Source organism: Anser brachyrhynchus (assembly GCF_964034855.1).
Source record: "Anser brachyrhynchus genome assembly, chromosome: 22".
NCBI lineage: Eukaryota > Metazoa > Chordata > Aves > Anseriformes > Anatidae > Anser > Anser brachyrhynchus.
In genome coordinates, this window is record NC_137715.1 from 4,707,834 (window position 1) to 4,724,734 (window position 16,901).

The 16,901-nt window shown below is 66.5% G+C and overlaps 1 protein-coding gene across 5 annotated transcripts; it reads right to left on the bottom strand.

Annotated features, from left to right (window-relative positions):
* Nucleotides 1-1,010: 1,010 nt before the first annotated feature.
* On the bottom strand, nucleotides 1,011-15,346 carry SLC4A1 (solute carrier family 4 member 1 (Diego blood group)). Of its 5 annotated transcripts, XM_080565403.1 has the most exons (22): nucleotides 15,140-15,258; nucleotides 12,568-12,645; nucleotides 12,391-12,484; nucleotides 11,235-11,304; nucleotides 11,041-11,141; nucleotides 10,059-10,132; nucleotides 9,646-9,823; nucleotides 9,433-9,568; nucleotides 9,199-9,340; nucleotides 8,619-8,697; nucleotides 7,829-8,013; nucleotides 6,653-6,860; nucleotides 6,357-6,560; nucleotides 6,046-6,194; nucleotides 5,297-5,491; nucleotides 4,785-4,952; nucleotides 4,512-4,601; nucleotides 4,184-4,350; nucleotides 3,831-4,084; nucleotides 3,574-3,743; nucleotides 3,179-3,352; nucleotides 1,011-2,338 (listed from the first exon to the last, which is right to left on the bottom strand). In XM_080565403.1, exons 2-22 carry the CDS (start codon nucleotides 12,583-12,585, stop codon nucleotides 2,258-2,260), a joined length of 2,937 nt encoding a protein of 978 aa, XP_080421529.1. In that variant the 5' UTR covers nucleotides 12,586-12,645; nucleotides 15,140-15,258; the 3' UTR covers nucleotides 1,011-2,257. The 5 variants fall into 5 exon arrangements, with proteins under 5 accessions (XP_080421529.1, XP_080421526.1, XP_080421530.1 ...); XM_080565400.1 differs by lacking the exon at nucleotides 12,568-12,645 and having other exon boundaries at nucleotides 15,140-15,346; XM_080565404.1 differs by lacking the exons at nucleotides 11,041-11,141; nucleotides 11,235-11,304 and having other exon boundaries at nucleotides 15,140-15,242.
* Nucleotides 15,347-16,901: the final 1,555 nt, after the last annotated feature.

Genomic DNA, 16,901 nt, shown 5'->3' on the forward strand with positions numbered 1-16,901 from the left:
GCGCAGCAGGGAAAAATTGCAAAAGGCCCCCCCCCCCCCCCCCCCCCCCCCCCCCCCCGAAAAAAAAAAAAAAAGGAAAAGGAAAAAAGGGAGAGGAAGAAGGAAAAAAAAATAGAGGGAAAAGGAAAAAAAAAAGAGAGGAAAAATGAAAAGAAGGAAAGGAAAAAAGAAAAAAAAATACCAGGAAAATGGAAGGGAAGGGAACCAGAATACCTGCAGCCGGGCAGGCCACGCACACGCACGCTGACGTTTTCAGTCTTTAGGTTTTTTATTTTTTTTTAACCAAAATGGTCGATGCTTGCCGGGGGCAGCACGGAGCCCCCCCCCTGCGGCCGGGTCACTTCCACCAGCAGGGCCCCACCACCCGGCCCCGGCCCCGCACCCAGCAGCCCCCCGGGACCCCCTGCCCTGCCCGGCTCCTGCGGCATCGCGGGGCTTCGGCTCGACGGGCTCGGACCCCTGAAACCCCTCCGGCGGGCAGGCCGGGGCTCGGCTGCTCCCGTTTGTATTCCCATTCCTAATTCTATTTCCATTATTTCTATTTCTATTGTTTCTGCTTGTATTCCCATTCCTATTTCTATTTCTATTATTTCTATTTCTGTTATTTCTATTTCTACTATTTCTATTTCTACTATTTCTATTTCTATTATTTCTATTTCCTTTCCTTTCCTTTCCTTTCATTTTATTTTATTATTTTTTTATTTTATTATATTCTGTTCTATTTTATAGCATTTATTCTATATTATTCTACCATATATTATTCTATTTCATATTATTTATTCTATTTTATATTATCTTACATTATTTATCACTTTATCTTTACAAACAAAGGCTCAGCATGACGCTGTGACGCCGCCTCCTCTTTGGCCCGTCTCAGGCCCCGGGACCCCCGCAGCCCCCAGCCCCGGGCTCTGCCCCCCCCCCCCCCCCCAGCCCCGCTCCCCTTAAATTATGAAATTCTTTATTAATTCTTTATTTTTCAGCTCGCGGGCGGAAGGAAGGGGCCGGCCTCGGGTCCACAAGTCTTTATTAGAGCCGGGCACGGGGTGGGGGCGCGATGGGGGGGGGCTGCGGGCACGAGCCCTGGGGGGGGGCACGAGCCCGGCCCAGCCCCAAGCGGCCCCCTGGGGCAAGGGGGGCAACAGCGGTGCCCGGCCCCAGCGGGCACGCTCACGCTCACACTCGTCCTCACACTTGTGCTCATGCTCACGCTCACGTTCATGCTCACACTCATGCTCGTGTTCACACTCACAATCACACTCATTCACTCACACTCATGCTCACACTCATGCTTACACTCATGTTCATGCTCACGCTCACGCTCAAACTCACACTCACGCTCATGCTCACACTCACATGCTCACGCTCACATGCTCACACCCATACTCAGTCACACACACTCTTGCTCGTGCTCACACTCGCTCGTGCTCACACTCATGCTCACACATTATTACACACTCATGCTCACGCTTACACTTGCTCACGCTCACATTCACTCGTGTCCAAACTCACGCTCCCGTGTGCTTACATACTCATGTTCATGGTCACACTCGTGCTCACGCTCACACCCTCGCTCATGCTCACACTCGCTCACGGTCACGCTCACACTCACGCTCACACTCAGCCGCAGCGGGAGCTGGGGCCGGGCCGATGTGGGAGCGATCCTGGCGGGACGGGGCAGGGCTGGGGGGGTGCCCAGCGACCCCGAGCGCCACCAGCACCGATCCTGCCCCCCCGCCGGCAGGTTCGGCCCCGAGCAGGGCAATAAATCAGCTCCTCGGCCGCTTGCGACGCCTCGTCCCTCCTGTACACACGCACACGGAGCATACCCAGCCCTCCCAAATAAATTACAAACTTCCCCAGGCACTAGCGTCAAATATACAGATCACTCCTCGCAGCTGCTTTTTTTTGGTCCTAGTTTTAAGTGCTTTTTGCATCTTTTTTTTTTTTTTTTGATTTTCCTTGTGTTCTGAGCAAGCCCTACCTGCAGAAGCATCAGCATTATTATTACTATTTTTTTTCCGTGTTTTTTTTTTTTTACCACGATTACCTCCATTGCAAACATCTCCCCCCTTTGCTGGGCTATTTACATCCCTGCCCCGGGGGGGTGCCGGTGGGAGCGGGGGGTGCTCCCCCTGCAGAAAAGGGCAGAGAAAGGGAGAAAACGGCTCGAAAACGGCTCCACGGGGCAAAAGCGGCGTCCCCGGGGGGGGGGGGGGCGGCGGATCTACAGGCTGGGGGGGGCCGGAGCAAGCCCTTAGCTGGGCATCTGCACCTCGTTGTACACGTCCTGGCCCTCCGCCTCCTCGAAGGTCACCACCGCGTCGTCCGCGTCCAGCTGGGGGTGGGAGGGGGCGTCAGGGGGGGACGGGGTGTGGGGGGGGGGGGAAATGGGATGGGATGGGATGGGATGGCATGGCATGGCATGGCATGGCATGGCATGGCATGGCATGGCATGGGATGGCATGGGATGGGGCAGGAAGAGGATGGAGATGGGAACAGGAATGAGGATGAGGATGACAATGAGGATGATGATAAGGGACAGGTAGATGGATGGAATGGGGATTGGGATGGTGACAGGGACCGGGATGAGGATGGAGATGGGCACAAGGACAGGGAGATGGATGGGGACAGGGATGAGGAGTCGGTTGGGATTTGGGATGGGGACAGGGACAAGGATGAGGCCAGGGATGGGAACAGGGACAGTGACAGGGAGATGGACACGGATGGGAATGGGATGGGACAGGGTGGAGATGGGATGGGGATGGGGTTGGGGACAGGATGGGGACCGGGTGGGGACAGGGAGGCACCAGGAATGGGGAGGGAGGTGAGGATGGAACAGTGATGGGGATAGGGACAGGGATGGGAACAGGGACAGGGAGTGGATAGGGATGGGGACAGCGATGGGGATGGAGATGGCAGCGGGGACAGGGACAGCAAGGCATGACAAGGGGTCAGGAATGGGGACAGGGATAGGGATGGGGATGGGGATGAGGATGGGGACAGGGATGGAGACAGGGATGCAGAGAGGGGTGGGGATGGGCCGGGCACAGGGATGGGGATGGAGATAGGGAAGGCATGTAGACAGGGGACGGGGATGGGGACGGGGACGGGGACAGGGATGGGGACAGGGACGGGGTCCCGTCGGTGGCTCCCATCCCGTGCCGGGGCTACGTACACATTTGAGCTCGATCTCGCGGAAGATCTTGGGCAGCAGGAAGCGGCGCAGCGGCACGGTGAGGATGAGGACGAAGGGCAGCGCCAGCGAGGCCGGGCTGGCCTTCACCCCCCACAGCAGCGCCAGGACGAGGATCTGGGTGAGGGTGAAGAGGTGCATCCGCCACGTCTTCACCTGCGGGGACAAAAGGGGTCAGGGTGGTGGGGACGAAAGGGGGTCAGGATGGTGGGGACAGCCTCCAGCACCCATCTTGGGGGGGTGGGCAGAGGGAGAGGGGGAGCAGGACTGGTGACCCGGCACGGACAGGCAGAGGAGGCTTTTTGGGGAGCCCCAACCAACAGCAGGACCAGCTCGGGGTGCCCCCAAGCCTCTCAGGTGACCCAGGGCTCGCTCACCCGGGTGACGTAGACCTCCTTGGGGTGGTACTTGGGGGGCATCAGCAGGAGCAGGATGCGGTCGAAGAGCTGGATGCCGAAGAGCGAGGTGACGCCCATGTAGAGGAAGATGCCGAAGAGGACGGCCAGCGGGATGTACTTCAGGATGGGCTCCATCAGGATGGAGACCCCTGGGGAGGACACGGAGCTGTCAGGGACCACCGCAGCGGCACGAAGAGGGGGGGGTCTCCTCTCGCCGTGCCCCCTCCCGCGCTCACCGATCAGCACGGCCACCAGCAGGCCGCTGATGCGCTGCTCCTTGACCTCCAGGATCTGGGGCTTCTCGCCCCCCGCCGAGGATTTGCTCATGACGGTGAGCGCGTTGGCGTGCGTGATGGTGCGCACGGTGGTGGCGCTGAGCCACGGCATGCCGAAGAGCGCCGCCACGCCGCCCATGGCCACGATCAGCAGCAGGTCCAGGTGGAAGCCCGAGCCCTTCACCAGCTTCCTCTCGGGCTTGCTGACGATGAGGCTGCGAGGACGGAGGGGACGCGTGGGTTGGGAAGGTTCCCCGGGCAGGTCCCCTCTGTCCCCACCCTGCCATCGTGTCCCCTTCCCCCTTTGCCCTCACGTGGTGATCTGCGTCTCGAGGAAGATGAGGATGAAGACCAGCAGGGCGGGCACCACGGAGGCGAACATCATCCAGATGGGGAACGAGTTTTCCTTCCCCATGGGGTTGATAAACCAGCCCCGGGCCGTCGAGTTGGTCACCTCCAGCCCCTTGGGGACCTTCAGTTTCTGCATGGGACCACAGATGGGGGGGGGTGAGCGGCGGGGGGCTCGAGGCACCCCATGGGCACCCAGGAGTCATGGGCGCCCCCCCCCCCCCATTTCCCCCGCCCACCCGGCTCCGTGTCCCCTTGTTGGGGACAGCCGGGGTCCCGTCCCCCCCCCCGGACCTGCGTGTAGGTGTCCTTGATGAAGAAGTCAGCCAGCGCCATGATGAAGATGGAGATGGGCACCCCAAAGTCCCCGATCAGGCGCCGGACCTGCGGGGACACCGCGCCCACGGTAAGCCCACCCATACCCCATATGCCCCCCGCCCACGTTAAGCCCACCCATACATCCCCCGTCCCCACCCAAGGGTCCCTGCTGTGTGTGTGTGTGTTTGTGGGGGGTGACGATGCCGTGCCCCCGGTGTCCCCCCCGCCCTGCAGCCCCCCCGTGCCCACCTTGCCGGGCAGGAAGGCGCTGTTCTTGAACTTGCGGAGGAAGAGGGCGAGGAAGAAGGTGCCGGCCATCAGGACGAGGGAGAGCAGAGCCGTGTTGGGCTCGGCCACGTCGGGGGTGACGATGGCCTGCACGTTGTAGACCCGCTGCAGGGGGTGCGCCCTGAAGATCTGGGCAGGGGGAGAGGGGTCAGGGACAGCCGGGGGATGGGGCAGCACCCGAGGTGTCCCCGCGGGCACCCAGGGTGACACCATCCCGCTGTAACAGACCGCATGGGGAGGGTCCGAGCTGGGGGATGAGGGCAAAAATAGGGAGTCCCCAGCAGCTCCTGGGTGAGGGATGCCTGCCCCAAACCCAAACCGTGGGGAGAAGGACGGGGTGGGAAGGTGCTGGGGAAGGGGAGAAAACGCTGCGGGGATGGCTCCATCCTTGCTGCAGCCCTTGGGCACACAGGACCCAGATGGGGACCCCACCCCCCAGCCCCCTCCCCGCTCACGGCCCCCGCGCCCCTCACCGTGATGAGCTTGACGAAGGTCTCGTAGATGAAGATGAGGGAGATGAGGAAGGAGAAGATCTCCTGGGTGTAGCGGGACAGGTAGCGCACCAGGAAGCTGCCCTCGCAGGCCACCACCACCAGCACCAGCAGGATGAGCCAGAAGCCGATCCACACCCGTCCCACGATGTACTCCAAGCCCTGGCCCTCACAGAACTGGGCACCAGGGGACACGGCCCCATCAGCCCCACGTGTGTCCCCCAGCACCGTGGGGCTCTGTGGTGGTCCCGCATCCCCTGGGGCAGCAGTACCCAGCGGGGTTGCCCACTTGGCTGCACCCAAATGGCATCGCCCGCATGGTGTCACCCAAGTGACATCCCCCATGTGGCATCCCCCCAGGTAGCTTCCCCTTTGTGGCACTATTCGTGTGGGATGGCCCAGGTGGCATCCCAAAAGTGCCACCCCCTACGTGGCATCACCCCTGTGCCATCACCCATGTGGCACCACCCTCATGGCATCACCCACGGAGCATCCCCCGTGTCACCTCACCTGCAAGGCACCATCCTCGTGGCATCACCCTGTGCCACCCCAAAAAGTGCCATCCCTGATGCGCCATCACCCCTGTGCCACCCCAAAAAGTGCCATCCCCCAGGTGACACTGCCTGCCTGACACCCGCCGTGTGCCACCCCCCGGTGCAGCACCTCATGCCTCCCCCGGGGGCTCACGGGGCAGGGGCAGGGGGTGCCTGCAGGGGGGGGGCAGCACCCACCGAGAAGAAGGCTTCCTCGAAGACCAGCAGGGGCCCCGAGAAGCCGACGACGAGCAGGGGCTGGGCGCTGAGGATGCTGAAGAGGACGCACTGCACGCAGGTGGAGATGAGCAGCTCCGACACCCCCATCATGCCCTTGGTCTTCTCACCTGGGGGGGGTCAGAGCCCGTTACTTCCCCCGGGGGGACACAGTACCACATGCCCCCCATCCCACACCCCTTGACACCCCGGGGACGGCGCTGCAGGCGGTGGCACCCCATGCGCCCGACCAAGGGACGTCTCCGTCCCCACGTGCGTCCCCCCCTCCTTACCCAGCAAGCCTCCGAAGGTGACAGCGGGGGACAGCGCCGCGAAGTAGATGAAGATGACGGCGGCCAAGCACTGCGGGCTGAGGGCGTCCTTGATGTCGCTGAGATATTTGGGGTAGCGGCGGCGGATGTCCCGCACCAGCCCCCCAAAGGGGCGCCCCGTCCTGCGCAGGGGGTCGTCGTCCTCCGGCTCCTCGCTCTTGGTCCCTGGGGACGCACAAACAAGGTCGTCCCGCCAGCCGTGGGGACGGGACCGAGGGGACCCGGTGGGGGTGGTATGGGGTGTCCCCGGGACGTACACGTCTCCTTTAGGAAGTCCTCGGGGCCCTTCTCGGGGTGCTGGTAGCGGCGGCGGAGCAGCTGGCGCTGCAGCGGCACCAGGCTGCGCAGGTGCTGCTCGCTGGGGGTCTCGGTGGGCGGCAGCACGATGCTGGCCTCCAGGAAGGCCTCGACCCCCCGCAGCAGGTCCTGGCGGCCCTCGGCCAGGTAGGCGTCGCGGCGGAAAACCTGAGGGGACGGCCGGGGATGCAGGTTGGTCGCCCCCGCAGCCCCCGTGGGGACGGGGCACTGTGGGGACACGGGGGGGCGTGGGGATGGGGGCACACGGGGGGCTGGGACCACGGGGCATAGGGGCACGGGGACAGAGCGGGATGGGGACATGGGACACTGGGGCCTTGGGGACCTGGGACACTGGGGCCTTGGGGACTTGAGGACGTGGGGACACAGGGACCTGGGGACATGGGGACACAGAGGGATGGGGACATGGGACACTGGGGCCATGGGGACTTTTAGGCACTGGGGCCATGGGGACCTGGGGATGTGGGGAAACAGGCCTGGGGACATGGGGACATGGCAGGATGGGGACACGGTGGGATGGGGACATGGGACACTGGAGCATGGGGACTTGAGGGCACTGGGGCCATGGGGACCTGGGAATGTGGGGACACAGGAGCCTGGGGACATGGGGGGAATGGAGGCATGGGGTGATGGGGATGTGGAGGGACATGGGGATATGGGGGGATATGGGGATGTTGGGGGGACATGGGGGACACGGGGCACACGGACACGGGGCTGTAGGAGCACACAGGGCCATGGGGATGTGCACACTGGGACAGAGGGGAATGGGGACACAAGGGCATGGGGCCACGGGACCATGGGGACGTGGCAATATGGGGACATGGGGGACATGGGGCCACAGGTCCTTGCACACATGGGAACGGGCAGATATGGGGGCACGGAGCCACTGGAGCATGGGGACATGGGGGGACAGAGGTGCATGGGCACACGGGCATATGGGGACAGGGCTGCGTGGGGACATGGGGACAGAGAGGGACGTGGAGGGGGGTGACAAGCCCTGCTAGAGGGTGCAGCCCCCAGTCTGGGGACCCTGGGGAGCTCAGGGGCAGGCGGTGGCGGTGCTGGTGGCGGTGCTGGTGGCGGTGCCGGTGGCGGTGCCGGGGACAGGCGGGCCGTACCCTCTCGGACATCATGGTGGCGATGGTGCGGCCGATCTCATGGTAGCTGACGTGGGGGCTGTCGGGGCCCAGCACCACGAAGAGGAAGCGCACGGGCAGGGGCACGTTGAGGACGGCGTCCATCGTCACCGCGTCCCTCAGGCGCACGAAGGCCAGCGTCGGCTGCTCCAGGAAGGCTGCGCAGCCTGGGGGGGGGACGGGACGGGGTCAGGGAGGGTCGGGCATGGGGACGTGGGGCACAGGGAGGTGGGGACAGGAGCATGGGGACATGGAGACATTGGGATATGGGGACATTGGGAAATGGGGACGCAGGGAGACAGTTACATGGAGGCACAGGGACACAGAGGCACGGGAACGTGGGGGGACAAAAGGGTTAGGACATGGGGCACAGAGATATGAGGACACAGGGACATGGGGACACGGGGACATGGGGACACGGGGACATGGGGACACAGGGACACGGGGACACGGGGACACAGGGATATGGGGACACGGGCACAGGGACACTGGGGCGTGGGAACATGGGGGACATAGGGACATGAGTGGAGAACTGGGAACATGAGGACACGGGGACATGGGGACAGGGAGGCGGGGGAATGGGGGGACAGCGGGACAGGGAGCGGCACTGAGCAGGAGAAGGCGAGGGCTGAGGATGGGGGGGGAGTAGAAAAAAGTGCAAGAAAAGCAGCAAGTGAGCGAGCAGCGAGGCAGCGAGGGGCCGGCGGCAAAGCCCCCCCACGCACCCCAGCCATGGGCCTGATCCTGCACCCGCAGCACCCCGGGCACTCACCCACGAGGACCAGCGTGGCCTCGGCATCCTCAGGGAGCTTCTCGGGGAGCTGGGGCCCGGGCCTGGTCCCGCTTGGGGTCTGTTGCGGGCAGAATGGCAGGAGTCAGCTGGTGGCTGTCCCTTGTGTCCCAATCCATCCCCTGCGTGTCCCCCACATGTCCCCTGCATGTCCCTTGTTTGTCCCCTGCGTGTCCCCTTCATGTCCCGCTCCATCCCTTTGTGTCCCCACATGTCCCCCACATGTCCTGCTCCATCCCTTTGTGTCCCCCACGTGTGCTGCTCTGTCCCTGCAAGCCCAGCTCCCTTGCTGCCACCTCTGCCCCTTCTCCTCCACAGCACACCCACGTGCACGTGTGTGACCCCAAAAGCGCAGGTGTGCGTGTGTGTGCGTGCATCGGCCTCTGCAAGAGTGCACGCGTGCACGTACAAGCGTGTGTGCGCACACCAGGGCGAGAGCCACCCGCACACGGAGCGCAGGCGTGTGGTGCCCACGGGTGCCTGTGGGTGCCCTCCCTGCAGCCTGACCCCCCCCAAAACCCCAGGACCCCAACCCCAGGAGCCCCCCCCCACCCCCCCTCACCTGCTCGGCCCCATCCAGCGCCCGCATCTCCAGGGCCTGGTGCTCCCGCAGCAGCGGCTGCTCCGTCTCCACCGGCACCGTGCCCGAGCGCTGCAGCTGCGCCGGCGGCAGCGTCCACACCGACTCGGCCTCGCTGGGGTGCCTGCGAGCAGCGGGGGGACGGCGTGAGGTGGGACAACGCCCCCCCCCCCCAAAAAAAACCCCTGATACAGCCCTTAGGGTCCCCGGCCGTACTTGTGCTGCAGCAGCAGCGTCCTCAGGATGTCCTCCCTGTCCTGCGGCTTGATCTGCCCCTCGTAGATCATCTGCTCGATGAGCACGTGCGCCACGGCCGCCAGCGAGGTGGCCGCCACGTCGAGGAGCACGGCGCCTGTGGGGACGCCACCGTCACCGCCCGCCCGCCCTGGGGGTCCCCACCAACCCCCCCGGCCCCGGTGGTGTCCCCACCTTTGGCGAGGGCGCGGTGCAGGTCCAGGAGGCTGCGGTAGGTCAGGAAGGAGACGTGGGGCTGGCCCCAGTCCCCGCCGGCCGTGAAGTTCTCCTCCAGCTGGAGCCAGCGGCCGGCCTCCATCCAGCACAGCTCCTTCTTGCTGTCCATGACCAGCTCGTGCAGCTCCGTGTAGACCTGCGGCCGCAGCCACGGGGGTGTCAGAGCCCCCCCCCACCCCTCACCGGGAACGCCCGGGTGTCCCAAAGCTGCAGCAGTGCCACCCACCACGGATGGGACCCCCCCAGGTCCCGGTGTCACCGGGGTTTGGCGCCGTCCTTGCAGCAATCTGCCCCCCCCTGGGAGTGGGAATGAAGGGGGGGGGGGTCCCAGGGGCACACACAGCACCCAGCTGGTGGGCGTCAGCACCCACCTCATGGGTGTCCCACCGGGACACGAGCCGCCTGCTCCCTGCCGCCTCCAGGTCCACATCGGTCACCGACGGAGCTGCGAGCGGAGCCAGCGCCGCGTTAGCTGGTCCTGACCCCCCCTCCAGCCCCCCAGGGTCTGTCGGAGGCGTCCCCCCCATCGCCCCCATCCCCAACACCCAGCTGGGGGGTGCTGGATGTGTCCCCCTGTCACCTCTGCCCTGCCGGTTCCCTGCTCCGGGGCAGGGTGACAGCCCCTGGGGACAGCGCCCGGTGCTGGGCTGGATGAGGCCATGCGCTTCCCAGTGGCCGGCACAGCCCCGGTCCCGCACCTCGGGGTGCACCAGGACGGGGACAGGGATGGAGACGGGGACAGTTTGTCCCCAGCCAGCACAATCCCAAGAGTGCAGCGTCCCCTGCGCTCCCCCCCCGCGCTCCCCGTGCGTTCCTGCCCTATAAAGCCTGGGCGCGGGTGGCGGGCCGGCCCCACGCCCTGTGTGCACCATAAACCCCGCAGCACTTTGCCTTTGCTGACAGTAAACACCGGTACAGCCCCCGGGGGGGCAGAACGTCCCTGTCCCCGCTGCGCCCACTCTGGGGACCACCACGGTCTCCCGTGTCCCCCGCCAGGCCGCGGTGACACCGAAAGGCCCGCATCCCGCTCTGCCGGGATGCCGCCCGCACGCCAGCGGGGACGGGCGCGTGTCCCCACTGGTGTCCCCGAGGGCACGTGGGCACGCGCCGAGCTCGTCCTCGTCCCGGCCCGCTGCCACCGCCGAGCCGCCCAGCGCCAGCCGGCGTTCAGCCCCGAGTGGTTCTTGTCCTCACCCCAAACAAAGCCTTTATTTATCCTCAATCAGCGGGCGATTACAGGCAAGCGGCCGCGGTCACCCTGCGGCACGCCCCGACGCCTGGGTGACGGCCGCCTCGCGGGGCCGAGGGTGGCACAGGGGCCCGGGGGGGGGACGCCGGGGCCGGGTCACTCACTCTGCCCTCCGCCACGGCGGCTGACCCTTCCCGGGGGGGCCCCGGCCGCGCGCCTCCTCCCGTCCAGGTCATAGGATCCCCGGTGGCTGGGCAAATACCGGCTGCAAAACACACACGGCGGGGACGGGCGGGTGAGCGCCGCGCGCCCGTGGGTGCCGGTGGCCTCCCGGGGCCGAGCCGCGAGTGGGACTCACCGCAGGGGCGCCAGCTCCTCGCCTCTCGCCCTCCGCGCGGCCAAAGGGGGCCCGGTGCCGCCGCCGGCCCCTGCGCAGAACGGGCGGCAGCGTTACCTCGGGGGGGCGCGGGACGGGGACAGCCACCACCCCACCCTGTGGCCAACGTCACCACCCGGCGTCACCCCATGGAGGGGACCCAGGGAGCTGGGGACACCGAGACCTTCGGGATGCACGGCGGCAGCCGGCGGGGACCGGAGGGGAGCCACCCCACTTCATCGAGCACAAAAACCCGGCTGCGGGAAGGAAGAGGGGCAACGAGACCCCTCTGAACACCCCTCGCCGCTCACCCAAGGACCCCGGTGTCCCCAGGCTTGGCCATGTCTCCTGCACCCTCCAGCAACGTCCAGGGTTTCAGCAAGCCGTGCTGGCACCCATGCAGTGCTGGTGCCCGTGCAACATGCCTGTGCAATGCTGGCACCCATGCAATGCTGGTGCTCATTAAACGTTGGCACCCATGCAACGCTGCCACCCATGCAATGCTGGCACTCGTGCAGCGTCGGCACCCATGCAACGCTAGTGCCCATGCGACACACCTGTGCAACACTGGCACCCGTGCAACACCAGTGTCCATGCAATGCCAGCACCCATGCAACGCCTGCACCCTTGCAACGCCGGTGCCCATGCAACACGCCTGTGCAATGCTGGCACCCATGCAACACCACTGCCCATGCAACGCTGGCACCCATGTGATGCCGGCACCCTTGCAATGCACCCGTGCAACCTGAGTGCCCGTGCAACACGCCTGCACAACACTAGCATCCATGCGATGCCGGTGCTCATGCAATGCTGGTGCCCGTGCAGCGCTGGCACCCGCAGAACTCCGTGCAATGTGCGCCCTTGAACCTCCAGCGCCCAGGCCATGCCAGCGCCCGTAGGGTGCCGGTCCCCGTGCAGCCCAGGTGCCCGTGCAGCACCACCGCTCGTGCAACGCCCTTCCGTGCAACGCTGTCACCTCCGCAACGCTGCTGCCCGTCCGACGCCGGTGCCCATGCAGTGCCGCCAGCCATGCCATGCCAGTGCCGGTCCCATCGCCCCTGCCCCACTGGCCCCCACGTAGCACCCCCGCCACCCCCTGCGCCCCCAGCTCCCCCCGCCGCCCGTCGGTGCCACTCACTGCTCGTCTCCTCCAGCGACATCCTCGAGCCCTTTATCCCCGGGTCCTCGTAGCCCTCGGGGTCCAGGTTTCTCCGCATCGTCTCCTCGGCGTCCTGCGGGGCAGAGAGCGGCGGGGAGGGGGCTCAGCGGGGCGGCCGGGGGCCGGGGCGCAGCGGCGGGGCCGGGGTCTCCCTACCTGGCCGGGCCCCTCCATGGCTCCGCGCTGCGTCCCAGCGGTCGGCCCGGCGGCGCATTAACGCCCGGGGCCGGCGCCCTGCGGGCGGTGCGGGGAGAGGAGAGAGAGCGTTAGGGAGCGGCGATCGGGCCCCCCCCGTGTCCGCTTCGGGAGGTAGTGGGGGCTGGGGGGGGGTCCCACGGGAGCCGGGCCCTGCCCTGCTGGTGGGAACCGATGGCAGAGCTCCGGCTGCTGCCCGCCGGGACGCGGCATCGCGCCCCGCTCCCACCCGTGCCCATGCACGAGGGACGTCCCGTGCGTGGGTCAGGGTCCCTGGGGGGCTGTGCGCAGGGATTAGGGTCCCTGTGGGGCTGTGCGCAGGGGTCAGGGTCCCCGTGGGGCCGCGCGCATGGGTTGGGACCCACAGCCCTTCGCGCGGGGGTCAGGTCCCGTGTGGATGCCTGCGTTTAGCGGGGACCCCAAACAGAGCCGTGTACGTGAGTGGGGGCCCCATGCAAACCCCCACCCGTGGGCCAGGTCCCCTGGGGAGCCGTGCGTGTGGGGTGGGCCCCCCCAGCTCTTCATGAGTGGGTCGGGCCCCATATGGACCCACGGGCACGTGTGGATCCCCACGCAGGGGTCGGGTCCTTTATGCACCCATGCGTGTGGCTCAGGTCCCGCGGGGGTGCACGCACCTAGGTGGGGGGTCCCACGCCCACGGGGGGGGGGATGCAGCTCAGGTCCCACAGCGACCCACGCCCACGGGGGGGGGGGGGGGGTCCCGCCACCCCCGCCGCCACCCCAGGGGACATCCGCCAGGGGGCGCCCTTCCCCACGCGCGTGGGGCACCCCCAGCGCTGGGGCACCCCCGGGAGCTCCCCCCACTTTTTCTCCCCACCCCCCCACCCCAGGAGCCGCGTGGGGAGCTGGGGGGTCCTGTCCCGGCCCCAGCACCCCCCACCCGTGGGGTACCCACGCAGGGGGACCCCCCATACCCCCTGCCGCCCCAGCCCAGGGACCCCTCGTGGGGGGGGCGGGAGGTTGGGGGGGGTCAAGGTCAAGGTGGGGGGGGTGGGGGGGGGGACAGCGGGACCCCCAGCTCTCACCAGGGTGACGCAGGACCTCGCTCCCAGGCTGGCAGCAGCGGGGACCCCACCGGGGACACTGGGACCCCAGCAGGGTCACGGGGATCCCGATGGGGACTCAGGAGCCCCGGGGGGGGCAGGGGGGGACGGGATGGGACACACACGGAGGAGCCACCGTGGGGCTGTGGAAGCCACCCGTGGGGACACGGGAGCGGTGACGGGGTCACGGGAACCATGGCTGGCTCCGGACCCGGCCTCCTCCTTCCTGCCCCGCCTGGCCCCGCTCTGGCAGCGGCCCCTGGCCCCCCAGGCCAGCCCTGATCCCCAGCCCCGCTGCCCCCCCCCCCCAGCCCCACTGTGGCCCCGACGCCTCTTGCGTCAGCCCCGCTGTGCCCCGCTGATAATGCGGCTCCGGTCCCCGCCCCGCTCCCCCCCGCTGCCCCCCTGCTCCTGCGCATGGCCCTCGGGGGCCAGGCAGCGCCCCGAGGCCAGGGTGAGGGGCTGGGGGGTGCCGGGCAGCCGGGTCACCCCCCCCCCCGGGGAGGTCTGCACCTGCTGCGGGGTGCGTGGCCATGAGGCAGCCCATGCCTCCTGCGTGGGTGTGCAACGGGGAGCCCACACCTCCCATATGGGTGTGCAATGGGGAGCCCACACCTCCCATATGGGTGTGCAATGGGGAGCCCACACCTCCTATAGGGGTGTGCAATGGGGATCCCACACCTCCCATATGGGTGTGCAATGGGGAGCCCATACATCCTGCGTGGGTGTGCAATGGGGAGCCCATACCTCCTGCATGGGTGTGCAACGGGGCGCCCACACCTCCAACCACGAGCACTCGTGCTCGGTACAGCCCCCACACCACCCACACCATGTGCTCAGCACAGAGCCCCCACCACACGCCCCGTTGCACGCTGGCGAGCCCATACCTGCCACCCCGCAGAGCTGCCGCGCCCGGCACGGAGCCCGTACCTCCCGAAGGACATCCCATAGTGGTGCCCAAACCACCGTTCCCAACGCACACAACCCATGCACCCAGCATGGAGTCCATACCTCCCGAAGGACATCCCATAGTGGTGCACAAACCACAGTTCCCAAAGCACACGTCCCATGCACGCGCAGCAATAATTCCTCGAGCACCCATCCCATGCACCCAGCATGGCACCCATACCTCCCAAAGGACATTCAAAGGACATCCCATGCACCCATCCTGGTGCCCACACCGTAATTCCCAAAGCACACCCCCCATGCACCCAATGAAGCACCCACACCTCCCGCACCACCCATCCCGTGCACCCATCATGGTGCCCCCCCAGCGCAGGTGGTGCAGGACCTATGGACCCCCTACACCCCGCCACCCCAGCACCGAACCCTCCCGACCCTATCCCGCACCCTACAGGGCCGTATGCCCCCATGTGGGCGCTCTTGGGTGCCCCCACCCACCCCATCCCCACCTCCCCCTTACATCCAGGGACCCCGCGGTGCCCCCCACCCCCGGACCCCGCACCGACCTTCGGGGTGGCTCGGGGACGCCGCTGCCGTCGCCGCCAGCCCCCGGCTCTACGGTGGAAGAGCCGCGCACCGCCGGGGCAGGCACCCAAATGCCCTGAGTCACGCTCACCTCCTAATCTGCCCCCCACCGCTCGCCCCCCCGGCTCGCCCGCCCCCCCGGCCCCGTAAACAAGGTTATCGGGGTGCAACATCTTGCGCCTCGGTGGCTGCGCCCGTCCCCAGCCCGCGGTGCTGCCCCATGCTGCCCGGCCCCTCTCCGGCCACCCCGCGATCCCGCAGCTGCTATCGGGGTTTTGGGCTCCGGGTTTCCCTCGGGGAATCCCCGGGAATCCTCTCCCCTCCTTGGGGTTGGGGTTTTCTCTTTTTTTTAATTTTTTTTTTTTAATTTTATTCCCAAAAAAATGGGGTTCCCCCAGGCCGGGGTGGCACGAGGCGCTGCGGGGCCCGTGGGTGGCGGAGGGATGCGTCCGTCCTGGGGTGTCCTGCAGGCAGGGTGCACCCTGTGCGTGCGTGAGTGTGCACTCATGTGTGTGCAAATGGGTGTGCATGCACGAACGTTTGCACTCGTGTGCAAGCGCACACAGGTGTGCGTGCAACTGTGCACAAAGGTGTGCATGCACCTGCGCACGAGTGCATGAATGTGTGCAGATTTCCAAGCGCACGTGTGCATGCACATGTCAGTGCAGGTGTGTGTGCATGCGTGTGCGCACACATGTACACACACGTGTGTGTGCACTCACACGTGGGTCTGCACGCTTACAATCCAGGCTGCTCCAGCACGCAGGGTGCCGGGAAGGGGAGAAAGGTGAGCTGGGCGCGCCTTGCACGCGCACACATGTGAGCACACGCGTGCACACACGCGTGCACACACACATGCACACACGCGTGCACATGCGTGCACACACTCACGCCAGCTCGGGGACCCTCGCAGGGCCGTGGGGACGGTGCCCGGGGGGCTGCTGGCCCCGGCGGGGCTCGGTGCCGGGAGGGGCGCAGCCGCGGGCTGGGTGCCGCGATAACGGCCCCCGCCTTATCTGGGTGACACCGAGGGTTCCCCCCCCCCCTCCCCCCCCCCCCGCAGGTTTTGGGGTCCCGGGCACCCCGCTGCCCCCACCGGGAGCTGTGTGGGGGATGAGGAGTGCGTGCCCCCCCCCCCTCCCCCCCCCGGGGTGTCTGGGGGGGGCACATCCCCAGGGACACCCACTTGGGGTGACTCTGATTTATCTGGGTGCTTTTTTTTTTGGGGGGGGGGTTGGGTGCAGCTTTCCCTTGCTTTCCCCTGTTGTACCCCTGGGGAAAGTGAGGCATGGGGCAAGGGGGGGGCAAGGGGGGGGGGGGGGGCAAGGGGGTGTCCCCCCCCCCAGCCCATTTGGGGTGGGGCATGCAGGGAGGGTGATGATCGGGGGGGGTGAAGTTCATGGGGCGGTTTGGGGGGGGTGATGTTTGGGGGGGGGTGACACTTATGGGGTGGGGCATGGGAGGGGATGTTCATGGGGGGGGTGATGCTCGTGGGGGGGGGGTATGGGGGGGGTGAAGCTCATGGGAGGGAATGATGCTCATGGAGGGGTGAGCTTTATTATGGGGGTGAGCATTATGGGGGGGGCATCGTGGGGGGGCATCACGGGGGGAGAATACCATCGTGGGGTGAGAATCACTGGGGGGAGCATCATTGGGGGGGGGGGCATAATGGGAGGGGGCATCATGGGGGGGCATAATGGGAGGGGCACCATGGGGGGGCATAATGGGGGGGCAGCATCAAGG

Coding starts and splice junctions, on each gene's coding strand:
- SLC4A1 (XM_080565400.1), bottom strand. CDS start 15,331: ATGTTGCACCCCGATAACCTTGTTTACGGGGCCGGGGGGGCGGGCGAG. Junction 6,195..6,356: donor CACCTTCGGAGGCTTGCTGG/GTAAGGAGGGGG, acceptor GACCCCCCCCAG/GTGAGAAGACCAAGGGCATG. Junction 4,085..4,183: donor CTCGAGACGCAGATCACCAC/GTGAGGGCAAAG, acceptor CCGTCCTCGCAG/CCTCATCGTCAGCAAGCCCG.